The sequence below is a fragment of the Berghia stephanieae genome, chromosome 10 (assembly GCF_034508935.2).
Source record: "Berghia stephanieae isolate SIO BIC M18660-M18661 chromosome 10, UCSD_Bste_1.3, whole genome shotgun sequence".
NCBI lineage: Eukaryota > Metazoa > Mollusca > Gastropoda > Nudibranchia > Aeolidiidae > Berghia > Berghia stephanieae.
This window is the reverse complement of record NC_088369.1, coordinates 11,405,323-11,433,167: the sequence shown is the minus strand read 5'-3', so window position 1 is coordinate 11,433,167 and position 27,845 is coordinate 11,405,323. Positions and strand designations below refer to the sequence as shown.

The 27,845-nt window shown below is 34.8% G+C and overlaps 2 protein-coding genes across 3 annotated transcripts in view; one reads left to right on the top strand and one right to left on the bottom strand.

Moving 5' to 3' along the window:
• The first annotated feature begins 30 nt into the window (after positions 1–30).
• Positions 31–16,978, top strand: LOC144980507 (acyl-coenzyme A thioesterase 9, mitochondrial-like). The gene is made up of 14 exons (XM_078928141.1): positions 31–191; positions 1,277–1,457; positions 1,901–1,946; positions 2,948–3,153; positions 4,026–4,118; positions 5,639–5,745; positions 7,352–7,425; positions 7,811–7,878; positions 9,599–9,710; positions 11,367–11,457; positions 13,177–13,262; positions 14,485–14,575; positions 15,718–15,871; positions 16,331–16,978. The coding sequence occupies exons 2-14, from the start codon at positions 1,280–1,282 to the stop codon at positions 16,372–16,374; spliced, it is 1,350 nt and encodes a 449-aa protein (XP_078784267.1). The 5' UTR covers positions 31–191; positions 1,277–1,279; the 3' UTR covers positions 16,375–16,978.
• A 6,907-nt stretch (positions 16,979–23,885) lies between these two features.
• Positions 23,886–27,845, bottom strand: part of LOC144980505 (uncharacterized) — a 12,466-nt gene continuing 8,506 nt past the window's right edge. Inside the window, exons 8-9 of one of the 2 annotated variants that reach the window (XR_013646906.1) lie at positions 25,320–27,845; positions 23,886–24,971 (exon numbers count right to left, since the gene is read on the bottom strand). The exon at positions 25,320–27,845 is cut by the window's right edge and continues 429 nt beyond it. The gene's annotated coding sequence lies outside the window, so the exon portion shown is untranslated. The other variant, XM_078928139.1, reaches the window with a different exon arrangement.

Here is a 27,845-nt window from a genome sequence, read left to right as displayed (position 1 = left end):
ACTTTCGCTTTCTTTCTCACAGTAAGCGGAAGTTGGAGTTGATAATAGTTGATAGTTGCCAAGAGAAAGTGAAAGTGGTGTATCTAAATTATGGATGAATGATGCAAGGACAATTAATACCTATCTAGATCTAGATCTTATGTTTTTTACAATATCCAATTTTTACGGGCTAGCGAAGGCAAATTAATACGGTAAATGTTCATTGGCTTTATGATTGTTCAATTGTCATTCGTTCCGATTGACAGTTTTCTCAACTTTTCCCTGATAATTCATGACTCCAGTGGCTACGTTCACGGTGCCCTGAGTCCTGAGCCTGAATGAATGTAAAATATAGCCTGTCCAGTGAGGACAGGCTTGGTTCAGGGGTGGACATGCAAATGGCCACGTGTGTGGCCAAATTGACCATTATTAGGTACTTTGGAAAATGTCCATTTGGCACTCCTGCAGTGAGCTGATAAATGACAAATCAAATGGCCTAGTACTAGTGGCTAGTGGCTGTGACCCGATTTTTAAAATCTTTTGAAAGTGATGGGTCTCATAAAAAGTTCCATAGTTTTTTTTGTTTATGGACGGGTTTTAATGATTTATGCCTTATTTTCTTCAGGGCGAATTACTCCATCGTTTGTTTTTTTTTTATTTTTGATAATAAATCAATGCCAAATTATGATATCTTTTGGATAATTAATAAAATAGAATTTTGTAAATCAAAATTTCAGTAATGGCACGTGATTTAACTTCTTGAATCTTAACTTTTTAATAAGACTGCCGCTTTCCGTACTCGAGTCTGAATAATATCCCGTGACTTTTCGGACTCAAATTCCAATGCGCATGTGCAATCAACCCATTAATCGGACTCAGTCTTCCGTGGCAGTATAGTTTTTGCTTGTTTGTTTGTTGTTGTTTTTTTTGTTTATTTAATATTTTAATGATTGCTAATTGCATAAAATTAATGCAAATCAAAATTATGATTGTAGTAACTATCAACAGGTAGTCTAAACCCGCTTTATTTGATGACAAAATCATGGATCAATTGGAAGTCCAGATAAGAATTAAAAAGAAAAGAGTTAAAACTCTGCAAACATATAAGGCTCATAAAGCCAGGGTGTTAACCTGTTAATTAGGTCCAATTTACCCCATGAACAAAATCCATTAACAAAAAGAAAAATTACACTACTTTATAAATTTTGAATATATTATGGAAAGAGGCAGATGCCACCCCTGTGACATTCTTATATTTTATTAATTAAACATTATAATTCTTTATTTTCTTTTCCAGGAAATGGCAGGCGTCCTTCAAAAAGTCCACTATGTCCCATCACTGCTTGGTGATGTCATAAAACAATCTTGCTTGAAGCATCATGTGCCTTTTGCTAGTACTTTAAATAGCCTAACATGGCGATTGCTTTCAACGGAGGCTACACATCAAAACCAGTCAAAGATCCTGACCATTGCTGAAGGTTTTGAAACAGTTTATTGTTTTATTTTCATAATTTGATATGTTTTGATAAAATCTTTTATTTAGTCTACACATCAGTCTATGGTTGAAACACGCTTTTTACTTGATAATTGTGGTTTTTAACACATACACATTCCATAAACACTCCAGTTTTCCATAAACTATTTTAAAAATACAATTACTTGTTGATTTACGTAGGCTATATGGAGATTCAGATTTTCAAGTTTTGAACATTTAAAAAACATTACTTAAAAAAGAAACAAACAGATCTAAAAAAAAAGAATATTTCTGAGAAGCAAGGGAAAAGGTATTAGCTAAAAGTTTAATCTTGAGAGAAAGATTTCACATGGCCAAACTTAAAATAAAAATATATTAAAACCTTTATTTTCAGCATTTAAAAATTGCATGATTTTATTTATTTATTTTTTTTCTCTCCAAATTTAGTGCGAAACCAGTTGACCAACATGGTTGGAACACGTACAGAATGGGGGTAAGAGTGTTTTCCCCTACTTGACTTTTTTTTTTTTAATAATCAGTTAACAAAAATATATGATCTAATTAATGTGCACTTGTTGAAATAATGCATTTCTGCACGTTATTATGTTTCTCTACGACTGTAACAATCCGATATGATGGTGTCTGGAAATCACCCTAGAAGAAGGAACAATGGCCTGTAGAGATATGGACCGAGATAAGCTAGGTATCACTTGCAGCAAGGTGACACAATAGGGGCAGTCTTTTGCTCACGGGAAAAAATATGGGATACCAAACACGTGTCTCCCAGGTGACAGTGCAATTCACTCAGCCATCTCACCGTCTAACCACTCTAAATTTATAAAACTAGTTGTTGGTGTCTTTCTTTTTTGATTGAACTTCTTTTAATAATAATAATAATAATAATAATAATAATAATAAATGACACTTGATGACTGCTTTCCATGTACCAAACATTTCAAAGCACTTTACAGATAATGAGTGACGTAATGAACATAGGTAGTCAAAATTAAAAATGGAAACAAAATACAAATTGCTTAAGTAATACTATATAAAAATTACTGTTGGCATGGTATAAAATGAGTTGTGAAAAAGTGGGTTTTTAAATCAGATTTAAATTTTGAGTTATTCTCGATTTCTCTAATGGGTTGCGGCAAGGTATTCCAGAGTTTACGGCCATATTATTGAAAAGAGCGATCACCAAAAGATTTTAACTTGCATTTTGATACAAATAATAGAGTGGTGCCATTTGGTCCAAGGCTTATGGTTTATTAGTTCAGATAGATAAATGGGGGTAAAATGTTAAGGCATTTGAAAACTAATAAAACATTTTGTAATCTGTCCTATCGCAGACAGGAAGCAGTGCAACTGTTCCAAAGTGGGGTGATATGGTCGATTTATTTTCTTTTTCGATATACTATGCGAGCTGCTGAATTTTGTACCCGTTGCAATTTACCAGTTATATTCAGTAGGAGATCTTTTGTGTCTGTTTTATAGATCGGATAAAATCGTAGCTGGCGGCGGTGCTGTCATGCAGCCCATTGTGGAATGCCAAGACAAATTGCCACTCCGAAAACCATCAGACAGCTATGCAGAGGCCATCATTCCGCTTGGCGACAATGCCAAAGAGCGGGAGAAATACCTCACCCTGAGGAAGATGATGAGATTTGGTCGTCTGCTTGAAGACTTCGACACCATGGCTGGTAATGACTCGCTTTTTTTTTTCTGTCAAAAATTTACTGGTATCATGTGTATGGAATGTTTTCATTTTCTCTCTCCCTCTCTCTCTCTCTCTCTCTCTCTCTCCCTCTCTCTCTCTCTCTCTCTCTCTCTCTCCTCTCTCTCTCTCTCTTCTTTTTTTTTTTTTTTGCGTTAATTAAGATTTATTTACATCTTTTTACTTAAAGAATAATGTTTAAACTATCAAATGTGGTGATTGCTAAAGACCGATGCTTAATATCAAAATCAGTCAACAATCCTGATCATTGTTAAAGGTTTATATAGTAATAATAATGATGATAATGATAAAAGTAATAATAAATGATGGTGTTATAATAATAATAATAATAATAATAATAATAATAATAATAATAATAATAATAATAATAATAATAATAATAATAATAATATTAATAAACTCTTTAATGTGTTTTTTTCCGATGTTTGCTTTTTCCTCTCTTGGGAGATAAATGAAATGATAAATAGATGGCACAAATGAATGTATAAGTAAAGTAAGATAATAATAATAGACAGTTAATTAATAAATCAATTGTTGAAAAATTAAACAAGTCAAGGCTGGATAAATTGGTTTGTAGCGACGTGCAATCTATTTGTAGGTCTGATAACCCAATTTATTATGGGGCTATCGTTGCAAGGAAATCTTTAAATTTATATATTAATATATTGTCCATTACAACAATGTTAAACTAGGCCCATCTTGTTCGGATAAGTAAACTCGGCCCATAATTACATTCAGATGTCAGACCTGGATATATGTATACATCAGTTAGTAGATAAATGATCACATTTTGTCTTGTTTTGTTTTTATTTATTTATTTATATATTATATTCTCAGGTTTGATCTGCTACAAACACAACAGAGACCCACATCTTGGGCTGGAACAGAAATCTCCCTTTGCATTTGTGACTGCCTTGGTTGACAGAATTGGTTAGTTTGTCCTTTGCTTTCATCTTCGAGGGACAAGGGGTATAGGGAGGGCAGGAAATAACAAGACATGTTGTTTAAAATGTTCCTTTGGTTAAAGAAACTATGCCGGTTATACCAAAGTCGTATAAAAATCACGACATTACAAAGATCAGTTGGTCAATGAAATAACAGGTGCATTGTATTTAAATTACATATATACATATATACCTCCGATCCTTTTTACCTCACAGTTGCAGAATTTTTAATAAGGAAAATAATTTATAAATTTTTTTCTACATCTGTTTTAACTTTGAAACCTTTTCTTTAAAATTACTCCATACCCACAATTTTTAAACATCAATTTATAAAATCGCTTACTACAACTTTTCTATTGATCTTTTTATTCTACATTATGTGCCATGTAATTTATACTATGTAATTTTTCTCAGTCAATTTACAATAGTATTATACTGTAACTAATTCTTAGCTTTTTACTGATCTTTTTTTTTCTTATATGTTGACAACAATATACCTTTTCTAGATATTTATATTCATATCTTTACACTTTTATAATCTGTATGTCCCTTAATTTACACTAATTATTCTTACAGCCTACAATATTATTACACTATATATACCTATTACCAAATCTTACTTTACCACATTATATTTACGTATGTTATGTTTATGTATGTATCATTGTCGGCATTTTATACGTCTGTACAAAAATTTCCTTTTGGATGAATAAAGTACATTATTATATAAAACAGCAAAAAAATAAAACAAACAAACCCAAAATGACGCATATCGTTTTCAAATGATTCGATAACTCGAAATATTCAGTTTGATTTTTATTTTAAGTTAGAGAAGCAATATTTGTTTTCTCAGCTTGGAGAACAGAGATATCGGAGTGAAATACAACATATACGTGTTTGTATATGCGTTAGATTTTTACATTAATTAATTTACCAGATTCATTGCATTATTGAGGGAGTCCCTATAGCTCAGTTGGTAGAGCTCTCGCTTCACACGCAAAGGGACTGAGGTCGATCCCGAGTCCAGTCAAGATTTTTTTTCTGACCACCCACCAGTGATTGAGGTCAGCAGGGTCTGTTAGATCTGATTGAAAATTCTTTGCGATAGACTGATGTCTTATCCAAATGGTAGCAAGCAATTGCTATTGTTCGTATCACACTATAGAAACCGGGATAAACTCCAGCTCCATGGACCTAATGGCTCTGTTTGAATGACAATTTGACCCAAAATAGAAAAAAACATGCTTTGCTTTGATCTGGAAAAAAGAAAAGAAGAAAATAAGTAATAGAAGTTTATTCTTATAGGGCCCAAAAATCCCGCTGACAAAACAGCTCTGGATGCACAAAATTGCAAAACATCATTATAAACATTTGCTGACACATGCATGTTCATATTTATACAAGAGCGCGCACACACACACCCACACAATGACATACACATCGTTCAAGCGCTCATTTACCTACAAAGATGAAAAATAACATTGTTTTAATTCCTTTCATTGGTAGATATCTCCCCAAGGACCCCCATCTCTCCTATGAAAGACATTTATCTGGATGGCAACGTGACTTGGGTAGGACGATCGTCCATGGAGTGTACCATGCACATGTCACAGGTCACTACTGTTCATCTGACTTTTTTATGATGTTTTTTTTTTTTCTCTCTAAAATACGAAGACAAAAATGAATATAACAGCTTCTAAAAATAAAGAAAATTACCAAACATGGAATGTTTTGGGTTCAAAACCCTTCTTGAGCCATCAACCAAAAAAAAAACCCCCACAAAACAATGAAAATATTAAATTCATTACTTAAAAGCAGAATCGACGGGAAGGAAATATTAGGCCTGTAATTTCTTTTCCTTGTAAATCATCTCTCTGTTTCATGGGTGAAAGTTCGCCGGAAAAATCCGGCATGGCCGGATTTTTATTTTTGAAAAAGAGGTCTCGCCGTTTTTTTTTTGTCTGGCCGGAATTCGAAAATGAAAAAAACCGGCATTTATATAATTAACCGCACTTCTTTTTTTCCCTCTTATTGGTAGTTGCAGGATTTTTTTTTCTGAGCACCTGCCTTTGCAGGATTAATATCATTGAGTAACTTTCACCCATGCTCTGCTCTATTTCTTGTTTTGAACATATCTTGTGAACATTGGAGACTGTGCTGGTTTCCTGATTATGAGACTCTTGGGTAATCTCACACTAACCACATTAACGGTATGCTCATGGAATTTATATCTGTTCCCTATTTAAACCAATTCCCCGTTGTCTTACTTTTTCTCAAGTGCTTTAATTGTAATTCTCAAAAAAATATTTTACTATCCCAGCGCTGATATGGCTTATATTTATCGCAAGCAGTGCAAAAACCTTAAAAACAAACAACGGTATCCAAGGTTAATTATAAAATGAGATAGAAGATATGTAATTTCCGAAAAGAAGTTTATATTCCCCTATGTTATATATGAGCGCTTAGAGGTTGATGTCTCTTGAGCTATAGAGCTATATAACTTTTCAGCATTATTATTATTATTATTATTATTATTATTATTATTATTATTATTATTATTATTATGATTATTATTATTACAATTATTATTATTATTATTATTATTATTATTATTATTATTATTATTATTATTACTATTATTATTATTATTATTATTATTATATATTGGTATTCATTTCTTAAAGCTTCAAATAGCAACAGTTATATTAACCAAAGATAGAATGCCTGGACTATCCAGTTATTGGCCATATTTATTATTTGTAAGTTTATTGTTCAGTCATCAATGCCATGCCACAGCACAACATGGGGCAGCATGGCTCAGTGGTACGTTTTTTTGCTTCATATCCTGAAAGGTACAGAGTTCGAAAACCCGCTGCATTGTGTGGCCCTAAGCAAGTCACCTCACCCTAGTTCAGTTTGCTGCGTTGCACTGCGGCTGACGTCTGGGTTATTCCAGATTTCCTTTGGAATGTACCCTAAAGACCAAGTTTCCCTATGGGATGAAATAAAGAAAAAATTTTTTATTTATTTTTTTTTTTTAAAGACAACAACATGTGGTAAAATTTCAAGGTCTCTAAATTATTTAACTAACACAAATATGTTGAAAAAGTTTATGTTAAGAAAATCGTTTTTATCATTTATCAACTATTAATACTTCTTTCAGGCAGAAACACGATTGTTTATTTTGTATATTTTTTTTATATTCATTCAAAATTACAGGCAAGTGGGGATTCATTGCAAAGGTTGATTACAGCCAAATATCTATTTGTGGCTCGGAATCCTTTGACCAAAAAGTAAGAACCAAAGACTCTTCTTCCTCTTCCTTTTTAGTCTGTAACGTCAATTTTGAGCTTTTTGAAAAAAAATATATATAGGTATAGTGCAATATCCACTAAATGTGCTCAGAGTACTTTTAAAGGGTCCCTGACCAATGGCAACACGTAAAATGTAGAATGAGACATGACGCCTGTTAGGCGATATTACAATTCTCACCTGGTGCAGTAATGGTTATTATTGAGACCTAAGCGTTAATTTTGAATTATTTGTAGTATGAATATGAATGCCCTATGATTCATTCATGAAATTAAACATCAAAATTAATTATACATTGCACAATTTTCCCCACCTTTTCTCCCATCTCAACCTCTATACCCAACCGTCCTTCCACTCTTTCACCAGAGCAGCTGTAGTCAGCCCTCTTGACCCTCAATCAGATGAGGAAAAGGAGCTTTTCAAAAAAGGAGAGGGTAAGAGTAAATAACAAACCGTATATTAGGTCTTAATTTTGGGGGGCAGGAAAGAACAAATAAAATGAACGCAGCTATTTGTTTATTGTTTTGATTTAAACGATTTTTAATGATTTACTCCATACACACGTGTAAATCTTATTGAGTTTTATCCTCTTTTCATAAATGACATTCCCTTGAATTTTAATTTTTTTTTTCTATTCTGAGATTTAAATTTCAGGCCATCATTCTCAAGTCCTTAACTTTTCAAGACTTTGTCTTATAGTATTTTTTTTTTTTTTAAATCAGTTACTGTTGTCCCTTAATGAAGTTATCGGAATGAGTTATATTGAATATTGAGTTATTTTGTCTTACCAGAAATTACAGCCAGACATATAGAACGAGTTATATTAAATGTATACGTGCCATGTAGTCCTTCAGGGCTGATTATCCTCATCATGGAGCCAGAGTTTATTCCGTTTCTATAGTGGGGAAACGGAAAACAGCAACTGCTTTCTACCCTTTGGATAGGAAGCTAGTCTATTGCAAAGTGCTTTCCACCAGATCTAACAGACCCAGCTACCCAATCACCACTAGATGGACAGGGGGAGCTCATTTTAAAAAATCTCGACTGCACTCGGGATCAATCACTGTCTCTTTGTTTGTGAAGCGAGTGCTCTACCAACTGAGCTATTTGGACCCCCATACCTACAAAGCAGTTCGCTAAAATTGGATTTACCACACTTTCTCTCTCAATTTAGAACACTTTGCCAGAAAAAAAAAGAAAAGAAAGTCCGATATTTTGAAATAAAAAGCATGTTTGGTTAATTTTATTGTATCTCTCACAATATCATTGTTCCTGTACTGTAGGTAGTCCTTTTTATATATTTTTTTTCATCTTACCAGATAGCAAAACTAGACACATAGAATTTGTTTTAGATATTGAGAATTTTTCGACTATCCCATTTTCTTCCTATTTACTGGCGCTTTTAAAAAAAGAACCAAAAAAACTTAAGCTTTTATATAGTGCAATATCCACAAAAGTGCTCAAAGCGCTTTACACTGGGTCCCTGGCTAACAGCAACACTTAACATGTAGGGCGTGACATGACGCCTGTTAGGCGATATTATTTTTTTTCGGGCAGAGACAATGCTGTTAACGGCCAGGTACTCATTTTACACTTGAGTAAGGTGAGAGAATATGAGTAAAGAGCCTTTTCCAAGGACTCCGTTATGTACTGAACCCAAGACCTTCCAATCCGAAAGCGAGTGTCATACTACTACACCACATGGCCACACATAGTACAAAGTTTGACATCTAGATCACCCTGTCACGATATGCAATGGATCCCTTTTGATTATTGACTCAGTATATTTCTCTTTTGTTCATTACACATTGAATCGATTCAGATTCACTTATCCCACACACAATGACTTAAATGTGTCGCAAGTACCGTAAAACCCTTAAATAACAAACAAAGCAATATTGAGAGCTATTGAATTTCTTACAATATCTTTGTTAGCGCACTATGAGTAGTGCTCTTCAAATAAAATTTTCGTCTTACCGGATAACAAAACTAGACATATAGAATGAGTTGTTATAGACATTGAGAATTTTTTGACTATCGCCATTCTCTTCCTTTTTACTAGTGCTTAAATGACCTAAATGTGTCACAAGTACCGTAAAACCCTTAAATAACAAGCAAAGCAATATTGAGAGTTATTATTCTATTTCTTACCAGAAAGCAAAGCCAGGCGGGTGGCAGAAGGACTCAAGTCTTTACTCAAAGTTCCGCCGTCTGAAGAGGAGAAGCTCATTATTCATGATTTGTTCTTGTCCACCGTTGACTTGAAGTAAGTTATCTGGGTGGGGATCCTGACCTCCCATAGCGGGCAGGGAGGTACATACTGTGTCTTCTATCCCCTTATATCTGTTTTCCAACATGCTTTCTGTCTTTGTCTTGGAATGAGATTACTTGGTTTTTTCCTGGCCCTGGTCGGAGTCCTGGCTGGGAGGGAAACAGTCGAATGCATAGTTATTGTTTTGGGAGATGATATTTTTTTCCTTGTAAATCGTCTCTCTGTTATGCACTGTATTATGCTTTCTTTATATTATATATGATTTGTAAAACATTCAAGTGTGTTCCTCTTAGCAGGGACCTGTGCTTGTGTCTGGATGAGACTTTTAGTGATCTCAAACTAAGTACTTTGATAGAGTGCTTTTGGAATCTACACCTGTTTCTTATTTGAACCAAATCCCCTTTGTCTTCCCTTTTCTTGGATGCTTTATTGTAATTCTAGAACTTTTTACTATCCCATTTTCTTCCTTTTTACTGGCGCTGATATGACCTTAATGTGTTGCAAGCACCGTAAAACCCTTAAAAACAAAAAACAAACAAAAACGAAGTAAGTTATAATATATTTATATACCTTGATGGGTTGAAAATAAGAACGATTGCAGATTGGTTAGTTCCATGTCATAAGTTATTATTCTTTCTTTTTTTTTACATGATGGATGGCCCACAACGAACATGTCAAAAGTGAAAGTAAAGATTTAACCCGGAAATCAACTAACAATAATAACAATAACTTGTAGTAATTCATAACATAAGTGTTTGGGTCTTTTAATAAGCTTTTTTAGTTGTTTTTTTCAATTTTGCGCAATATCCTTTAAACATGCTCAAAGTAAGCGCTTTACAAAAGGTCCCTGACTGACAGCAACATGTAACATGTAGAACGAGACATGATGCTTGTTAGACAATTTTACAATTTTTTTTCTGACAACGCTGTTAACAGCCAGGTACTCATTTTACACATAAGTATGGTGAGAGAACGTGAGTAAAGAGCCTTTTCCAAGGACTCAACTACGCGACGAGCGAGGCTCGAACACAAGTTACTTACATCCAATATAACATGGTTTATAAAGGTTCTACAATGGATATAGAGTTAAAAAGAGTCAATTCAAAATGCATGAGAGCTAATCAGTATTCAAGACATTAGAAAATCAATTGGATCAGGGAAAAAAAAGGCTATGCAAAGTCATCAACTCACTCGAGTTCATATGCATGGAAAATCGAACAAATTCGATTTTCAATTTTCAATGAGGGTGAATTCGAAAGAATTAAAGCAAAATGGGAGATCGACAGATCCGGATTTGAAAGTTTCATCCCAAAATCTTCAATAAGGCAAAAATGCAGTGTGTTTGTTTAAACGGTAAAGGATTTCAAAATTTTCAACCATGTTTTCCTGAAAAATTGAGTTCTTAAATTTCAATAAAATGGGTTTTATTATGTTAAAATTTTAGATTTACATCATTTTATAATCGTGAGAATACAGGCTTCTAAACTTTTCAGGCTTTTTTTTTTGTTGCCTTTATCTTTACATTTTAAAACCAGACAGTTCTGTGGTTTGACTAGAAACGACCTGTACTTATTTGCATCCTTGTTAACCCAAATTGTTATAAGGGAGATACTCTCAAAAAGACATAAACATACATTATGTCATCCGCAGGTCGGGCACGCTCAAATCAAGAATAAAGCCCCCGAATACAGTGTGGATGGAAGAGACAATCCTGAAAACCCTCACCATTTGTCAACCCGAGGTGGGCAGAATTTATTGACAGAATCAATAAAAAATTTTTTAAACAAAACAAAAAAAAAACCCAACAAATAACAAACCTTCATTCCTCCTCAAGGGAAATCAGTTTTTAAGATCTGTTCCAAGGAAACACTGGAGTAACCTAGCCGTAATGCAGAAAATATATAAATAGAATAAACAGACCAACCACCATTTTCCACTTTAACAAAGCCAAAAACAGTCGAAGATCTGCCAAAAATATATAATTCTCTTTATTAATCTCAAACAAAGTGTTAGCAAAGGGAATTATTAAGTTTCATTCCCAGTGACAAAAAAATGCCTAAGAACAAAACAAAACCTCCCTAGCAGAATTTGAAGCCAGTTTCATTTGAACTGCAGATTGTCCAATGCTTTTACCACTCTATCATCTCTTGATCTCCCCCCCCCCCCCCCCCCCCCTCCTCCTTCCATGTTCCAAGTAAATAAAAACAGAACAAAAGACACAGCAACATCCGACAAATCTGTACTTGTATAGTCTACGATATAATTCTCAAATTATCTGGAACTAAAGATATGTCGGGGTTTTTTTTGCCCATTGCAATGGTCTTTGTGTCAATTGTCCCTGTACAGCGATTCAAGCATGTTTAGTGGATATTGCACTATATAAAAGATCAATTTATATACAAGCTCACTTTAATTGTCAAATTATCTGGAACAAAAGATTTGTTTTTTGTTTTTTTTCCATTGTAATGGTCTTTGTGTCAATTGTCAAATTATCTGGAACAAAAGATTTGTTTTTGTTTTTTTTTCCATTGTAATGGTCTTTGTGTCGATTGTCAAATTATCTGGAACAAAAGATATGTTGTTTTTATTTTTGCCCATTGCAATGGTCTTTTTTTGTCAATTATCCTTGTAAAGCGCTTTGAGCATGTTTGTGGATATTGCACTATATATATAAAAGCTCAATTTAATTGTCAAATTATCTGGACCAAAACATATGTTGTTTTTTTTTCCCATTGCAATGGTCTTTGTGTCAATTGTCAGATTACCTGGAAAAAAAGATATGTTGTTTTTTATGCCCATTGCAATGGTCTTTGTGTCAATTGTCAAATTATCTGGAACAAAAGAAATGGTTTTTTTGGGGGTTTTCTTTCCCCCCCCCCCCCCCCCCCATTGCAATGGTCTCTGTGTCCTTCTGTGTTTTACAAAAGTCTATAGACCAAATGGCTTTTTATTGTTCGAATACTAATATCTCCAAAACATGACATAAGCAGATAGCATACATGGTGAGACATTAAGGAGCAGGCACCGGTGTCAGATAGGATGGGGTTTTTTCATCTTGTATTTTTTCTTTCTTGCTTTGTCTGGCACTGTTTCATACACACTTTTTTCAGATCTTTATCTAGCATAGATTGTAATGAGTAGTCCCTCAGACCCATTCAACCCACGGAGCTGGAGTTTATCCCGGTTTCTATAGCACGAATTGGACAATAGCAATTGCTTGCTAGCCTTTGGATAGGACACTAGTCTAGCGCAAAGTACTTTCTGCCAAATCTAAAAGACTCAGCTACCCATTCACTGCTGGGTGGACAGAAAAAAAAAATCTCGGCTGCACCCGGGATCGATTACGGTCCCTTTTGCCTGTGAAGCGAGTGCTTTACCAACTGATCTATCAGGACCACCAGATAGTAATGAGACTATGTGTATTTTTTACAGTTGTTGTTTTTTGTTTCATTGTTTTCAGCAAAGGAATCTCTACAACAAGATTTTTGGTGGATTCTTGATGAGAAAAGCATACGAATTGGCTTGGACCAATGCCAGTTTACATGCGTAAGTGGCAAAGTAATAAACAAAAATGAATATAAAGCTAATAAAAGAACAATATACTAAACACGAAACATTTTGGGCTCAAAACCCTTCTTCAGCCAACAACAAATTGTCGTCGATCTGTTTTTTAGTCATGTATGTTTTTATTGTTTTGTTTTTTTAATTTTTGGCTGAAGAAGGGTTTTGATCCTGAAATGTTCTGTGTTTGATATTTTGTTCTTTTATTAAGCTGTTATATTTTGTCTGTTCCTTTTTATGTGTAAGTGTAAGTGCTTGTTGTTTGTGTAAATATTTGGATTTGGATGGCAGCCAGCAGACTAATATTCAGAGCTTGTCTCACGGCAACCACCCTTCATCACTTGCACTCATCATGGTATTTGGTCTAGAGATTACAGAGCATTTGATAGTGATAGAACATTGCGTTGTGACTGGATGGGGTCCTTTCAATGACATCCTATGGTGGGCAGGAGATCACTTGCTGCGTAGCCATCGTTATGTTATAGCCTGATACTGAAATCCAAAAGGACTGGCAGTTTGACGTCATTATTTGGTTTTTGCACCGCCTTGTGAGGTGTCGTTAGTAGAGCTCATGGAAACAAGTTATTTCATTGGTTGAACTATTGAATACAACTCACGATTTGTTTTCTTTTGTGGCAAAAGACTGGCATTTTGACGTCATTTTTTGGTCAGTATCAGGCCATAACTTTACGAAGGCCAGGCTTGCTGTATCTTCTATCCCCCAATAGCTGAGCTGTTTTGTTAGTTTCTTTCTGTCTTTGTCTTGGAATGGGAAGACTTGTTTTTACTTTTGCTGGAGTCCTTGGCTGAGAGGGAAACAGTCAGCTCTGAAATTGACTTTAATTTTCTTTACGGACATTTGAATTGAAAAGTGATGAATCGGATTGCAAAGGGTATTTATTTATTTTATTATAGTTTCCCAACTTTCTAAGCAGTCTGTTGGAAAAAGGTTTATGTTTTACCCAAAAGAAGTCTGAAATAAACATTGCCATGATCATCATGATCTTTATCATTATCTTCATCAACATCATCATCAACACCACCACCACCTCCACCACAATAGTCATTATTATCATCATTATCAGTATCCATTTGTCCTTAATTTCTCCCAAAACTACATTTAAATTTATTTTTTTTTTTTGTTTTTTTTTTGTTTGGAATAAAAACCTCAGTTTATTTATATTTATTTTCATTTTGTTTTCTTCAGCAAGAAGCATCCCCCAATGTGTAAGACGGTAGATGACATTGTATTCCGGAGACCAGTGGAAATTGGCTCTTTGCTCTTCTTGTCTTCTCAGGTACTAAGACTATTATTTCACTCTTCCCCTTACTTACTTACTGGAGAACAACACTAAAAAAATTTTTTGTACGACCTGCTACTTGTACAGTCTTCCTATTCACAAAGGAATTTCGTTGGAACTCATCTGTCATCTGCATTTTTTGCAGCCGCAAATGGCAATTTGCGGCTGCAAATATCTGGGCGATCCGCAAATTTTGGCAAATTTCCCAAAATTGGCAAATCGTGGCAAATTTTGGGGAAATTGGCAAATCGCGTGGCAAATGTTGGGGAAAAAAAGAAGCGAAAACAAAATAACGAAAAAAAAGTGCGGAACTTGAGAAATGTTGCAGCTTTGCCTGGGCCCAAACCAAGGGAAGCTACTCTCTACGGATAATGATCCTTTAAAATCTTTGTAACAGCGCTATCCATAATGTAGCCTTCTTAAATGTAATAAATTGTCTTTTATATATATTTTTTTCTGTATCGCATGTTAATTTTAACTGAAACGCTAAGTTCTCCTCCGCAAATGTTTTGGCAAATTTCTTGGCAAATTTTGGGGGTTTTTTTGGGCAAAATTTGGCAAATTTTAGGTCCCAATTTGGCAAAAAATGCAGATGACAGACTCATGCAACTTGGGGTTTGAACCAAAATTTTATATTTTGAACTATAAAATCAATTTTTTTTTTTTACATGACTTGAACTTTAACTTGAGGTTTTATATAGCGCAATATCCACTAAACGTGCTCAAATCACTTTACAAGGGGTCCCTGACCAACAGCAACACGTAACATGTAGAACGAGACATGACGCCTGTTAGGCGATATTACAATTTTTTCGACAGAGACAATGCTGTTGACAGCCAGGTACTCATTTTACACCTGAGTACGGTGAGAAATGTGTGTAAAGAGCCTTTTTCAAGGACTCAACTATGCGCCGAGCGAGGCTCGAACCCAGGACCTTTCAATCCAAAAGCAAGTGTCATACCACTACACCACATAGCCACACAAAGTACAAAGTTTGACATCTAGATCACCCTGTCACGATATGCAATGGATCCCTTTTGATTATTGACTCAATATATTTCTGTTTTGTTCATTACACATTGAATCGAATCAGATTCACTTATCCCACCTCTTTGACACTTGAATTTTTGTATTACAGATTGTATTTACCCTTGGCTCCGACCTCCAGGTCAAGGTCCATGCCGAAGTTGTGAACCCAGAAACTGGAGACAGAGAAGTTACCAATGATTTCCAGTTCACGTTCGACACAGGCGTTGTAACACTTCCTCAAGTCCTGCCCAAATCGTATGCAGGTAGGTGGAACAAAAAAAGATTCATTTTGGTTTGGCGTTTAATCTTTTTTTTAAAAAATTTTACTTGATGTTCTCAAATTGCTTTACAAAAGGTTCCTGACCAACAGTATTACATAACATATAGAACGAGATATGACTCCTGCTAGGTAATATTACAATTTTTTCGACAGAGACAATGCTGTTAACGGCCAACTACTCATTTTACACCTGAGCAACGATGAGAGAATGTGAGTAAAGAGTCTTTTCCAAGCACTCAACTATGCGCTGAGCAAGGCATCAAAATTAAATGGGGAGGGGAGGGGGAGGGAAACAAAATCAAAGAGAGTAACGACAGTATAAATATCTGAAAATTTTTATTTTTTTAATCCCTATCCTATTTATAGAATGCCAATATTTTTGGTTTTTTAATCAGTTTATTACACAGCAAAGCAATTTGTTTCTTCTTCTTTCTCTTTCCAGAGGCCATGTTGTATGTGGACGGAAAAAGACACTACGAGTCCTAATCAAAGATTAATTAGACATAATATATATATTTAATCAAAATACCAATGGAGGTAGAGTCAGAGGTGCCTATTCATTGATGGGGATTGAGAAGGGTGGGGGAGTGGTACTACCCATATATATATATAGATGAAGGCTAGTTTTTCAAAACTCGTTAACTTGATTTTTCTACTTTTTGATATTTTTCCTTCATGAGATAAATTGAAACGTAAACTTTGTTTTAAGCATCATCTGGTACAAAAATTTCCCAAGATTTGTGTTAATTTTAGGTTTAGATATGATAAAGTAATAGACCGAATTAGAAATTTTAGGGGAAATAATCCTTAATATCTCAAAATAGGAAATACGGAGTTAGGGTGGAAGATTGAGTTGTGTAAATCATTTATGTCTAAATGACTTCATAAATGTCTATTGCCATTCCTTTTATGGACATAAAAAAGCTATGATGAAAAGAAAAAAATACAACTGAAATATATTTTTTTTTTATAATTTCATGTTCTTCCATTGCACAAAAAAAAATTTTTACCCCATTTTCCTTAATTCTTTAAATCTGTATTTTATTTATTTAATAAACAAAAATGTATATAACAGCTTCAAAAAAAAAAATGAAGAACAAACTACCAAACACGGAACATTATGGGCTCAAAACCCTTCTTCAGGCATTAACCAAAAAAAACAATAAAGACATTATTAACAAAACTAAATTCCAGATTGACGAAAGGAATATTTTGTAGGTCCTGTCCTCTCTGTAGAAAAATCTTGGAAAGATATGTTGGCTGAAGAGGGATTTTGAGCCATAAACGTTCCGTGTTTGGTATTTTGTTCTTTTTTTTTTTTAAGCTGTTAAATTCATTTTTATTTATTACTTTTTACAGTCCACAGCTTCTAGCAGCCTAGTATCATTTTGACTTATTTTATTTTATTCATTTATTGATTTTTTTATGCTATTAGAGACGACTTAAATTTTGAAGAATATATTTCCAATTATAACCATTCAGGTAACGCTTTCTCTTTTAAATGATTCTCCACAGTTGCATTGTTTATCGTGTCTCGTTTTGTAATTCTTTTACAATTTTCTCTGAATTATAAATTTTGTACGTAATTTATGAAAATAATTAAGATATACATTTCAAGTTTGTCTTCTATAAATCCAGTTCTGATTCAGTCCAATGCAACCTACTGTGAACCTCAAGGTTGGTCTTTTCTTGAGAAAGATAACCTCAGCTTTGAAAAAAACTTGAGTTTTCATATACTAAGGGGGGTCCCGGTGGCTCAGTTGGTAGAGCACTTGCTTCACATGCAAAGAGACTGAGATCGATCCTGGGTGCAGTCTGGTTTTTTCTGACCCCCCCCCCCCCCCCCCCCCCTGTCCACCCAGCAGTGAATGGGTAGCTGAGTCTGTTAGATTTGGCGGAAAGTCCTTTGCGATAGACGAGCATCCTATCCAAAGGATAACAAGCAATTGCCATTGTCCATTTCATGCTATAGAAACTGCGGATAAACTCCGGCTCCATGGGCCCAATGGCTTTGAAGAAATACTTAAATATGTTAAGGGAGAGGTAGAACGATATGTTTTATTTGCTCTCTGGTTGATTCTTTTTTTTTTTCAATCATCATGTCAATGTCTTTGCAATAGAAACTGAGAATTCTCAGAAAACATAATAATTATCCCAAGTTTGCCAAGACCAGCAGATGTGAATGTTTCGTTTTCCCATTGAAGCCTGTATTGTGCATAACAAATGCTGCAGGCTTGTGAACAGTACAGCATGTCTTGTATTTATTCCACCCTCTTTAAGACGTGCTAATGTCAATAAATGACACATGCCAAGCCCCATTCATTGCACACATTTCTATTAATGTTTATTATATTTGTTCGAGCAATGTAAACCAATGTAAACCACTAAAGATTTTCCATTTTAAGATCAATAAAGATTTATTACTATTAGGGGTCCCTAGCCAACAGCAACACTTAACATGTAGGACGAGACATGACATGATGATAGCACAACGCCTGTTTGTCAGTGTTGACAGAAGCAGTGCTGTTAATGGCCAGGTTCTCATTTTACACCTGAGTACGGTGAGAGAATGTGAGTAAAGATCCTTTTCCAAGGACTCAACTATGCACTGCTCAGAACGGGACTCAATCCCTGGATTTTCAATCTGAAGGCAAGTGTCGTATCACTAGACTTCATAGCCTTTTAATTTTATCATTGAAGGTCATTTTATTTGGGGTTTTGTTTTTTTTTTTTTTTGGGGGGGGGGGGGGGTTGTATTTTCATCTGAAGTGGAGTTTTTGTTCTCAGCATAGTGGTAAAAAAAAAAAAAAACATATCCGACGTAACTTCCTTCCAAATGGTTCTCCAGAATTGCTTTTGTTCTTGTGTTTGTTTGCTAGAATGTCACAATGTAATATATTATAACTGTGAAAAACGTTATGGATGCATGGAGTTTACAAAGAGCGTTTAAATGTTTTTAAAGCCTATAAGCTGTTAAACGATGCAATATGAACGATTTTGACTCGCGTGATATTGGAATTAGTTATTATTGCTATTATTATTATTATTATTATTATTATTATTATTATTATTATTATTATTATTATTATTATTATTATTATTATTATTATTATTATTATTATTATTATTATTATTATTATTATTATTATTATTATTATTATTATTATTATTTATTATTATTACTATGATTAATATTATTATCGTTATTATTATTATTATTATTATCATATTATTATTATTATTATTATTATTATTTATTATTATATTATTATTATTGTATTATTATTATTATTATTATTATTATTATTATTATTATTATTATTATTATTATTATATATATATTTATTTATTCATAAGCTGTCTTTCCAATTACTATTTTATCTAATGAAAACCAAGGAATTCATTCAGCTTTTGTTGCATAAAATTGCTATTCAATGTGTTCACAGCTTGTTCATAATTATATATTTTACAAAGAAATGTTAAGGCATTTATAAATAACGGTTGTAAATTAGCCTGTGACTGCATTATACCAGTACTCTGCAATACAAAAAATATAGATTTGTTACTTTAATATTCTATCACTTTGTCTAGATATATTAAGTAGAGATTTTTTTTTCCCGACCACCCGTCCACCCAGCAGTAAATGGATAGCTGTGTCTGTTATATATGTTGGAAAGTACTTTGTGATAGACTAGCATACTATCCAAAGGGTAGCAAGCAATTGCTATTGTCCATTTGAAGCTATAGAAACCAGGATAAACTCCGGCTTCTTGAAGCCAAATTGCTCTGAGGGACTTTTTTTTTTCCATCTTGAATCGAAAGGTTGTTTCCCTTGATATGGATAAGATAAGCCTTGCTTTAGTCAGATTTTTTTTTTGTCTTTTGTTGGTCCCAGGCAAATTCCACTGTATGTTCCATAGCTAAAGATCTGAACAAGTGTGTATGAAAGGTGCCAGACAAAGCAAGAAAGAAAAATAGAAGAAAAGAAAAAAACTATCCCAAAAAATCAGTCTACCTCGACTGGGGACCAACCCTCAGACCTTCTGATTACCAGTTAGAGGTGCTACCATTTCATTGTGTGAGGTTCTTTCCCAGAGGTAGACTGATTTTCTGGGATGGCTTTTTTTTCTTCTATTCTTCTTTCTTCCTTTGTCTGGCACCTTCCATACACACTTGTTCAGATCTTTATCTTACACTGGTGCCTGCTCCTGAATTTCTTAATTTGATATTGTTCCATAACTGCATTATTTTGGTGCTTCACAATAAAAACATAGTTGCTCATTAGGTAGTTTATGGATGCTTTATGTTCTAGTCTCAATAGTAGATGCCCCAATGCTTTCACAAAGAAATATGAAGATATTCGTTTGTAAATATTAAGGTTGTAGTTGTAGTAAACAAGCATAGAAGGAATGAAATTGACTTCAGTCAGCTCCTTGTTATTGTATTCAGGCAGCCATTTTAAAGATTAGTCCTCACTTAATTATATCAATCAGTTCATAAACGTTCAAGGTAACACATACATATTTTTGTGTGTTGATACGTTTTTTTTCTCTTCTGGCTTGTGGATGTTGTGAGTATTTTACCTAAATGCATAGCATCAATAGTCTATGACTACATTATTCCGGTGTATGCAATACCAACAATAAGTTCTTCAAAAAAAGAACGAAATACCAAACACAGAACGTTTTGGGCTCAGAACCCTTCTTCAGAAGAAAGAGTTTGAGCCATCTGTCTTTATTGTGTTTTGTTGTTGGCTGAAGAAGGGTTTTGAGCCCGAAACGTTCCGTGTTTGATATTTTGTTCTTTTTTTTTTGAAGCTGTTATATTCATTTTTGTTTATTTATTTTTTTTACAGTCCACAGCTTCTAGCAGCTTATTATCATTTCAACAATAGGTTCATTGCTTTATTCAATTGTTTATAACTAGTCTGCCACAAGTTCATGATGATGGCTAAAGGTACTTGAAATATGAATGTTGAAATCGTCTCGATTTTTCTTGATTTTTGTTTACCGTCAACTGGGGTAACTTTGCCTTAGGGGGTAACTTTGCCTGAAGGGGTAACTTTGCCTGAAGGGGTAACTTGCCTTAGGGGGTAACTTTGCCTGAAGGGGTAACTTTGCCTGAAGGGGTAACTTGCCTTAGGGGGTAACTTTGCCTGAAGGGGTAACCTTGCCTTAAGGGGTAACTTTGCCTGCAGGGGTAACTTTGCCTTAGGGGGGAACTTTGCCCTAAGGGGTAACTTTGCCTTAAGGGGTAACTTTGACTTAAGGGGTAACTTTGACTTAAGGAGTAACTTTGCCCTAAGGGTAACTTTGCCCTAAGTGGTAACTTTGCCTTAAGGGGTAACTTTGCCTTAAGGGGTAACTTTGCCCTTAGTGGTAACTTTTCCTTAAGGGGTAACTTTGCTTGAAGGGGTAACTTTGCTTGAAGGGGTAACTTTGCCTCTGTGAATTTGGAAAAATTTGAGTTATCTCGGCTTTGTTTTAGTTATTTTATTGGTTTAAAGACTTGAGGGTTTTTTTTAATCAAAGGAAATATATGCCACAAAATTAGATATTCTCAAATCAGTCCAAAATAAAAGAGGCAAAGTTTCCTCTGAAGGCAAAGAGTTACCCCAGTTGACGCTTCGTTGATATTATAATATATTTTTAATGCATGGATTTTTAGTTGGTGTCTAGCTATATGTTGTAGGTTTGGGTGTATATACAATTCTACATACCAATTTAATATCATTTTATTGTGTTTGACACATGCTGTGATTGTGATCTTAGGACCAAATATATACTCATTTTTAATAAAAAAATATTTTAGTTTCATACTTTGGCCAGTTGTTTTGTTTTCTATTATTAACCTTAGAGCCTAATCGTTTTAGACCTTCTGACAACTGGGTGGGGTTCCTGACCTCCCATCATGGGCAGGGAGGGACTCTGGGTGGGGTTCCCTACCTCCCATAGTGGGCAGGGAGGGACTTGCTGTATCTTCTATCCCCCTATATCTGTTTTCCAACTTGCTTTCTGTCTTTGGCTTGGAATGAGATTACTTGGTTTTGTCCTGGCCCTGGCCGGAGTTCTTGGCTGGGAGGGAAACAGTCGAATGTATAGTTATTGTATTGGGAGATTATATTTTTTTCCTTGTAAATCATCTCTCTGTTATGTATTATTATATTTATTATTTTGAATGTATAATGTTAGCATTTGAGTGTATTCCTCTTTGTTGGATTTTGTGTTTGTGTCCGGCTGAGACTTATAGGTGATCTCAAGCTAAGTACATTGATGGTGTGCTCTTGGATTCTACATCTGATCCCTATTTGTTGACAGTTCCCTGTTGTCTTGCTTTCTCTTGGGTGCTTTAATTTTAATTCCAGAACTTTTTACTATCCCATTTTCTTCCTTTTTACTGGCGCTGATATAACCTAAATGTGTTGCAAGCGCCGTAAAACCCTTAAAAACAAAAACAAGAGCCTAATCGTTTTAGACCTTCTGACAACTTGGTGGGGTTCCTGACCTCCCATCGTGGGCTGGGTCTTCTATCCCCTTTATCTTCTTTCCAACATGCTTTCTGTCCCTTTGATTGTGAAGCGAATGCTCTACTAACTAAGCTATCAGGACTCAACTCCCTGTATCAAGTGTAGTTATTGTCAATTGCAGAGTTAATGAATCATTTGGCAGATTACAAAATTGTTTTTGTTTTTAAAGGTTTTACAGCGCTTGCAACAAATTAAGGTCATATCAGCGCCAGTAAAAAGGAAGAAAATGGGATAGTATAAAGTTCAAGAATTGCAATTAAAGCACCCAAGAAAAAGTAAGACACAGGGGAATGGTTCAAAAAAGAAACGGGTGTAGATTCCAAAAGCCCACTATCAAAGTACTTAGTTTGAGATCACTAAAAGTCTCATCCAGACACAAGCACAGGTCCCCACGCACTAAGAGGAATACACTCAAATGTTTTACAAATCATATATAACATAAAGAAAACAATACATTGTACAACAGAGAGATGATTTACAAGGAAAAAAATATCATCTCCCAAAACTAACTATACATTTGACTGTTTCCCTCTCAGCCAGTGCTTCTGGCCAGGACAAGGACAAAACCAAGAAATCTCATTCCAAGACCAAGACAGAAAGCAAGTTGGAAAACAGATATAGGGGAATAGAAGACGCAGTAAGTACCTCCCTGCCCACTATGGGGGGGGGGGGGGGGGGGGGGGTCAGGAACCCCACCCAGAGATTACAAAATGACATCATGTTAACGTGATGTTCTCCAGACAAGTGTCTTGCATATTCTCTGCTCATCAATATGCTCTTGATGATATGCATGCCTGCTTGCGGAGAGTTTTCCCCCGAATTGCCATTGTAGTGTAGTAGTAGTAGTAGTAAAAAATTGAGCTTTTATATAGCGCAATATCCACTAAATGTGCTCAAAGCGCTTTACAAGGGGTCCCTGGCCAACAGTAACATTTCGGACGGGACATGACGCCTGCTAGGCGATGTTACAATTTTTTTCGGACAGGGACAACGCTGTTAACGCCCAGGTACTAATTTTACACATGAGTACGGTGAAAGAATATGAATAAAGAGCCTTCTCCAAGGACTCAACTATTGCGCCGAGCGAGGCTCGAACCCAGGACCTTCCGATCCGAAAGCGAGTGTCATACCACTTGACCACATAGCCGCACCGTAGTAGTAGCAGTAGTACTTGTAGTAGTAGTAGTAGCGGTTGTAGTAGTAGTATTAATAGTAGTGGTAGCAGTAGTAGTAGTGGTAGTAATAGTAGTAGTAGCTTTAGAAGTGGTAGTAGTAGTAGTAGTTGTTGTTTTAGAAATAGTAATAATAGTGGTGGTAGTAATAGTAGTAGTAGTTTTAGAAGTATGGTAGTAGTAGTAGTAGTAGTAGTAATAAAAGTAAAAGTGGTAGTAGCAGTTTTAGAAGTAGTAATAGTAGTAGTAGAAAGGGTGGTAGTAGTAACTATAACAAAATGAGAGTAAAGGTGATGAAATTGGTGATAACAATGATTGCATTTTGTTTATAATTACTCGTTTGCATAGCATATGTTCATACATTTACATTCTCAACAATATACAGGCACATAATAATAACATAATTGTACAATATCTAATGGAGATAGGTTCCGTTTGTTTGTTTGTTTTTTAAGTGTTTTACGGCGCTTGCGACAGATTGAGGTCATATCAGCGCCAGTAAAAAGGAAGAAAATGAGATAAGGAAATAATTATAGAATTACAAGTAAAGATACTCAGTAAAAAGTAAGACACAGGAGACTGGTTCAAATAGGGAATAGATGTAGATTCCAAGAGCAAACTATCAGGGTACTTAGTTTGAGATCACCTAACAGTCTCATCCAGACAAAAACACAGGATCCCGCCAAGAGGAATACACTCAAATTTTTACAAGTCATAATGTATATAAACCATTAAATGTAACCTACATAACAGAGATGATTTACAATGACCTAATATCATCCCCCAAAAACCATATATTTGACTGTTTCCCTCTCAGCCAAGGACTCCGGCAAGAGCCAGGACAAAACCAATTAATCCCATTCCAAGACAAAGACAGAGCAACTCGGAAAACATATAGAAGGATAGAAGACACAGCAAGCGATCTCCTACCTACCATGGGAGGTCAAAAGACGAAAGCTTCCGATATCACATCCATGCCAGATCACCTCATGCCCATCAATTACAGGGTTGGAAATTCAGGGGGCAAAAATTTACTGAATTTTTACGCAAACAAACAACTAAAATGACTCCTATCTGAAGAGTGGACTCCAGTGAAAGACATCATGTATCTAATTTACATAACTGTTCAGGGTACCAAGTTCAGTCCCTGGAAAAGGCTCTTTACTCACATTCTTTCACTGTACTAGGTGTAAAATATGTACCAGACCGATAACAGCGTTATCTCTGTCGGAAAAAAATTATAAAATCGCTGAACAGGCAGCATGTCTCATCCTACATGTTAAGTGTTTCTGTTAGCTAGGGACCCCTTGTAAAGCGCTTTGAACATGTTTAGTGGATGTTGCGCTATATAAAAAAAAGCTTAACTCACTCAACCCTAACACCAACTATATCCGTAGTTTACCCGGGTTACTTTTAACCCATGCCTATTAATTACATTTTTATGGGACAAATTATAGGCGTTGAATCAAAGCTAAAGTTTTTAGTTTTTACATGTTAATGATAGTTGAATAAAACTATCTATGTACATGCTTATTTTTAATACATTTTTTTTTCTTCCAATTTTGAAAAGTAGCAAAAATCTCTAGGATTGAGTGAGTTAAAGCTCAAGCTTGAAATGGAAAAAAAATAATTTTTTATTCCCAAATACATATTCACTTTCGATAAAGGAATCCAGCCAAGGCAAGGCCCCCGACTCTGAAAAAGATAAAACTTAACTCATTCAACCCTAACACCGACTATATCCGTAGTTTACCTGGGTTACTTTTACCCCATGCCTATTTATTACATTTTTCTGAGACAAATTATAGGCGTAGTATCAAAGCTAATGTTCTTAATTTTTACATATTAATGGTAGTTCAATAAAACTATCTGTGTACATGCTCCAATTTTGGAAAGTAGCAAAAATCTCAATGATTGAGTGAGTTAATTCTACTACTGCTCAAATGTTCACTACTACCTAGATGATAGGAGTAAACTTTGAGAAATCAAAATGATGAGAAAAAAAGACAAAATTGAGTCCTGGCTAGGGACCCGATAGCTCAGATGGTAGAGCACTCGCTTCACATGCAAAGGGACCAAGATCAAAATTTTTAAAATGAAAATGCAAGTAGACAGACAGCCTCTGTAAAATTCTTACAAATAATCTTAAGAAAATATCCACCATTAGAGATTTTCTTACTAAAGATGCAACACTGAAACTCGTGCCTAGACTATTGCAATGGTCTTTTATCTCACATAAGCCAAGATTAAATCTCACGCCTTCAGGTCATACAGAATAGCGCAGCTAAATTAGTGACAAGACAAAAGAGAATGGCACACTCCCTGCCCATTCTGTAGGAGCTGCACTGCCTTCCTGTCAAAGAATGAATCATTTTTAAGATTGCTCTGTTTTGTTTTAAAAGCCTAAATGACGAAGCACCTGACTACATTAAAAGCATGTTAGAAATATATGTATCAAATAGGAATTTACGATCCTCGACTGACAAAACGAAGCTGACTCTTAGAAATAATTATAATTATAAATTTTATGGTCGCTGTTCTGTTATCCACACTGGGGCCTTTGTGTGGAATGATCTGCCCAGAAGGATAAGAGAAGCAAAATCTATTGATAGTTTTAAATCATTATTAAAGCACTATCTACCTTTTTACCATTACATTTTCATGATATTGATACGATATTACATACACTGCTGCTATTGCTGATATCATTATGGTATACGTATATATGTAACTTTTGTATATTTATTTGTAATGGAAATTGAGCATCACACAGTGATGAATAGCGTGATAAATATGCCATGCATTATTATTATTATCTTTATTATTGATCCCGGTGCAGTTGAGATATTTTCTGCTCCCCACCCCCTGCCCACTCAGCACTGAACTGGTAGTTGAGTCTGTTATATTTGTTTAAAAGAGTTTTACGGCGCTTACTACACTTTTAAGTCATATCAGCACCAGTAAAAAGGAAGAAAATGAGATAAAAAATGGTTCTAGAATTACAATTAAAGCATCCAAGATAAAGTAAGACAAAGGGGAATTGGTTCAAATGGGGAACAGATGCAGATTCCAAGAGCAAACTATCAGTGTACTTAGTTGGAAACCTCATCCTGACACAAGACCAGGTCCCCACCAAGAGAAACACACTCAAATATTTACAAATCAGAATATATATGTAAAACAAAAAAAAAAAGGAATACAGTGCATAACAAAGAGATGATTAACAAGACAAAAAAAAAATATCATCTCCCAAAACTCAAACTATAAATTTGACTGCTACCCTTCCAGCCAGGGTAACCAGTAAGGGCCATGGCAAAACAAAGTAATCTCATTCCAAGACAAAGACAGAAAGCATGTTGGAGAATAGATATAGGGAGATGAAAGACACAATATGTGCCTCCCTGCCCACTAATGGAGGTCAGGAACCCCACCCAGTTGTAAAATACTTTGTGCACCTGGTGGATAATACACCATAGAAAAATGCTCAAGTTTGGTTTTTGTTTTTTTTAAAAAAAATTTAAACACTTTTACCAGCCAGAAAACTCAATAAATAAAAAAAACAATATCCTAAATGAATAAACATGAATTAACAAGGATGAATCACAAATATCCAACATGAGTTAATTATGAATCAAGAATAATTTCAATTGATTAGTGGAGAAAAACTTACATAAATTAATACACATGATCATTACAACTTTGCATCCAAAGGCTTATAAAACCTAGTTTAGTTTGGTCAATGCAGTTCTAAAAATTTCACGACATTAGCAAATCTTTCATTTCATTGCCAAAGAAAAGGAAGATTGAACAGATCACAGGTCAGCTAAACATAAACAAAATAAGTATTTGGTGTCTGTCACAATCTTGGGTCATTCTAGACAGAGGACAAGACGAAATAGCTGTAAATTACAGCTTCAACAATGACGAGTAAATTGTCTGGGGTTTTTTTTTTCTCTAAACCTATGTATTTCATGTAACGACTCCAATGAAATTTGATCTACAATAATCTGGATTGTAATTCACAACATTTTACTGGCAAGACTGAATTTCTTTTTAATCACCATAATTTAATTATTGTCACCTCATTGAAGTCATATTGTCTTGCGAGTCACTGCTCTCTTGGTAAAACCAATAAGTATAGTGTCAGGTTTGAACCTAATCTGAAACACAAAGAAATGCAAATTGACACAAGTCTGAGGTATCATTAAATAAAAAAAACAACCAAACCCCTCCCCCTTCCAAAAAAAACCCAAAAAACA

Excerpts from the sequence above, each read along its gene's own strand:
- LOC144980507 (XM_078928141.1), top strand. The coding sequence starts at position 1,280 with ATGGCAGGCGTCCTTCAAAAAGTCCACTATGTCCCATCACTGCTTGGT. Across the intron at positions 1,947-2,947 it reads GGAACACGTACAGAATGGGG|ATCGGATAAAATCGTAGCTG; the intron begins GTAAGAGTGTTT and ends TCTGTTTTATAG. Across the intron at positions 4,119-5,638 it reads TGCCTTGGTTGACAGAATTG|ATATCTCCCCAAGGACCCCC; the intron begins GTTAGTTTGTCC and ends TTTCATTGGTAG.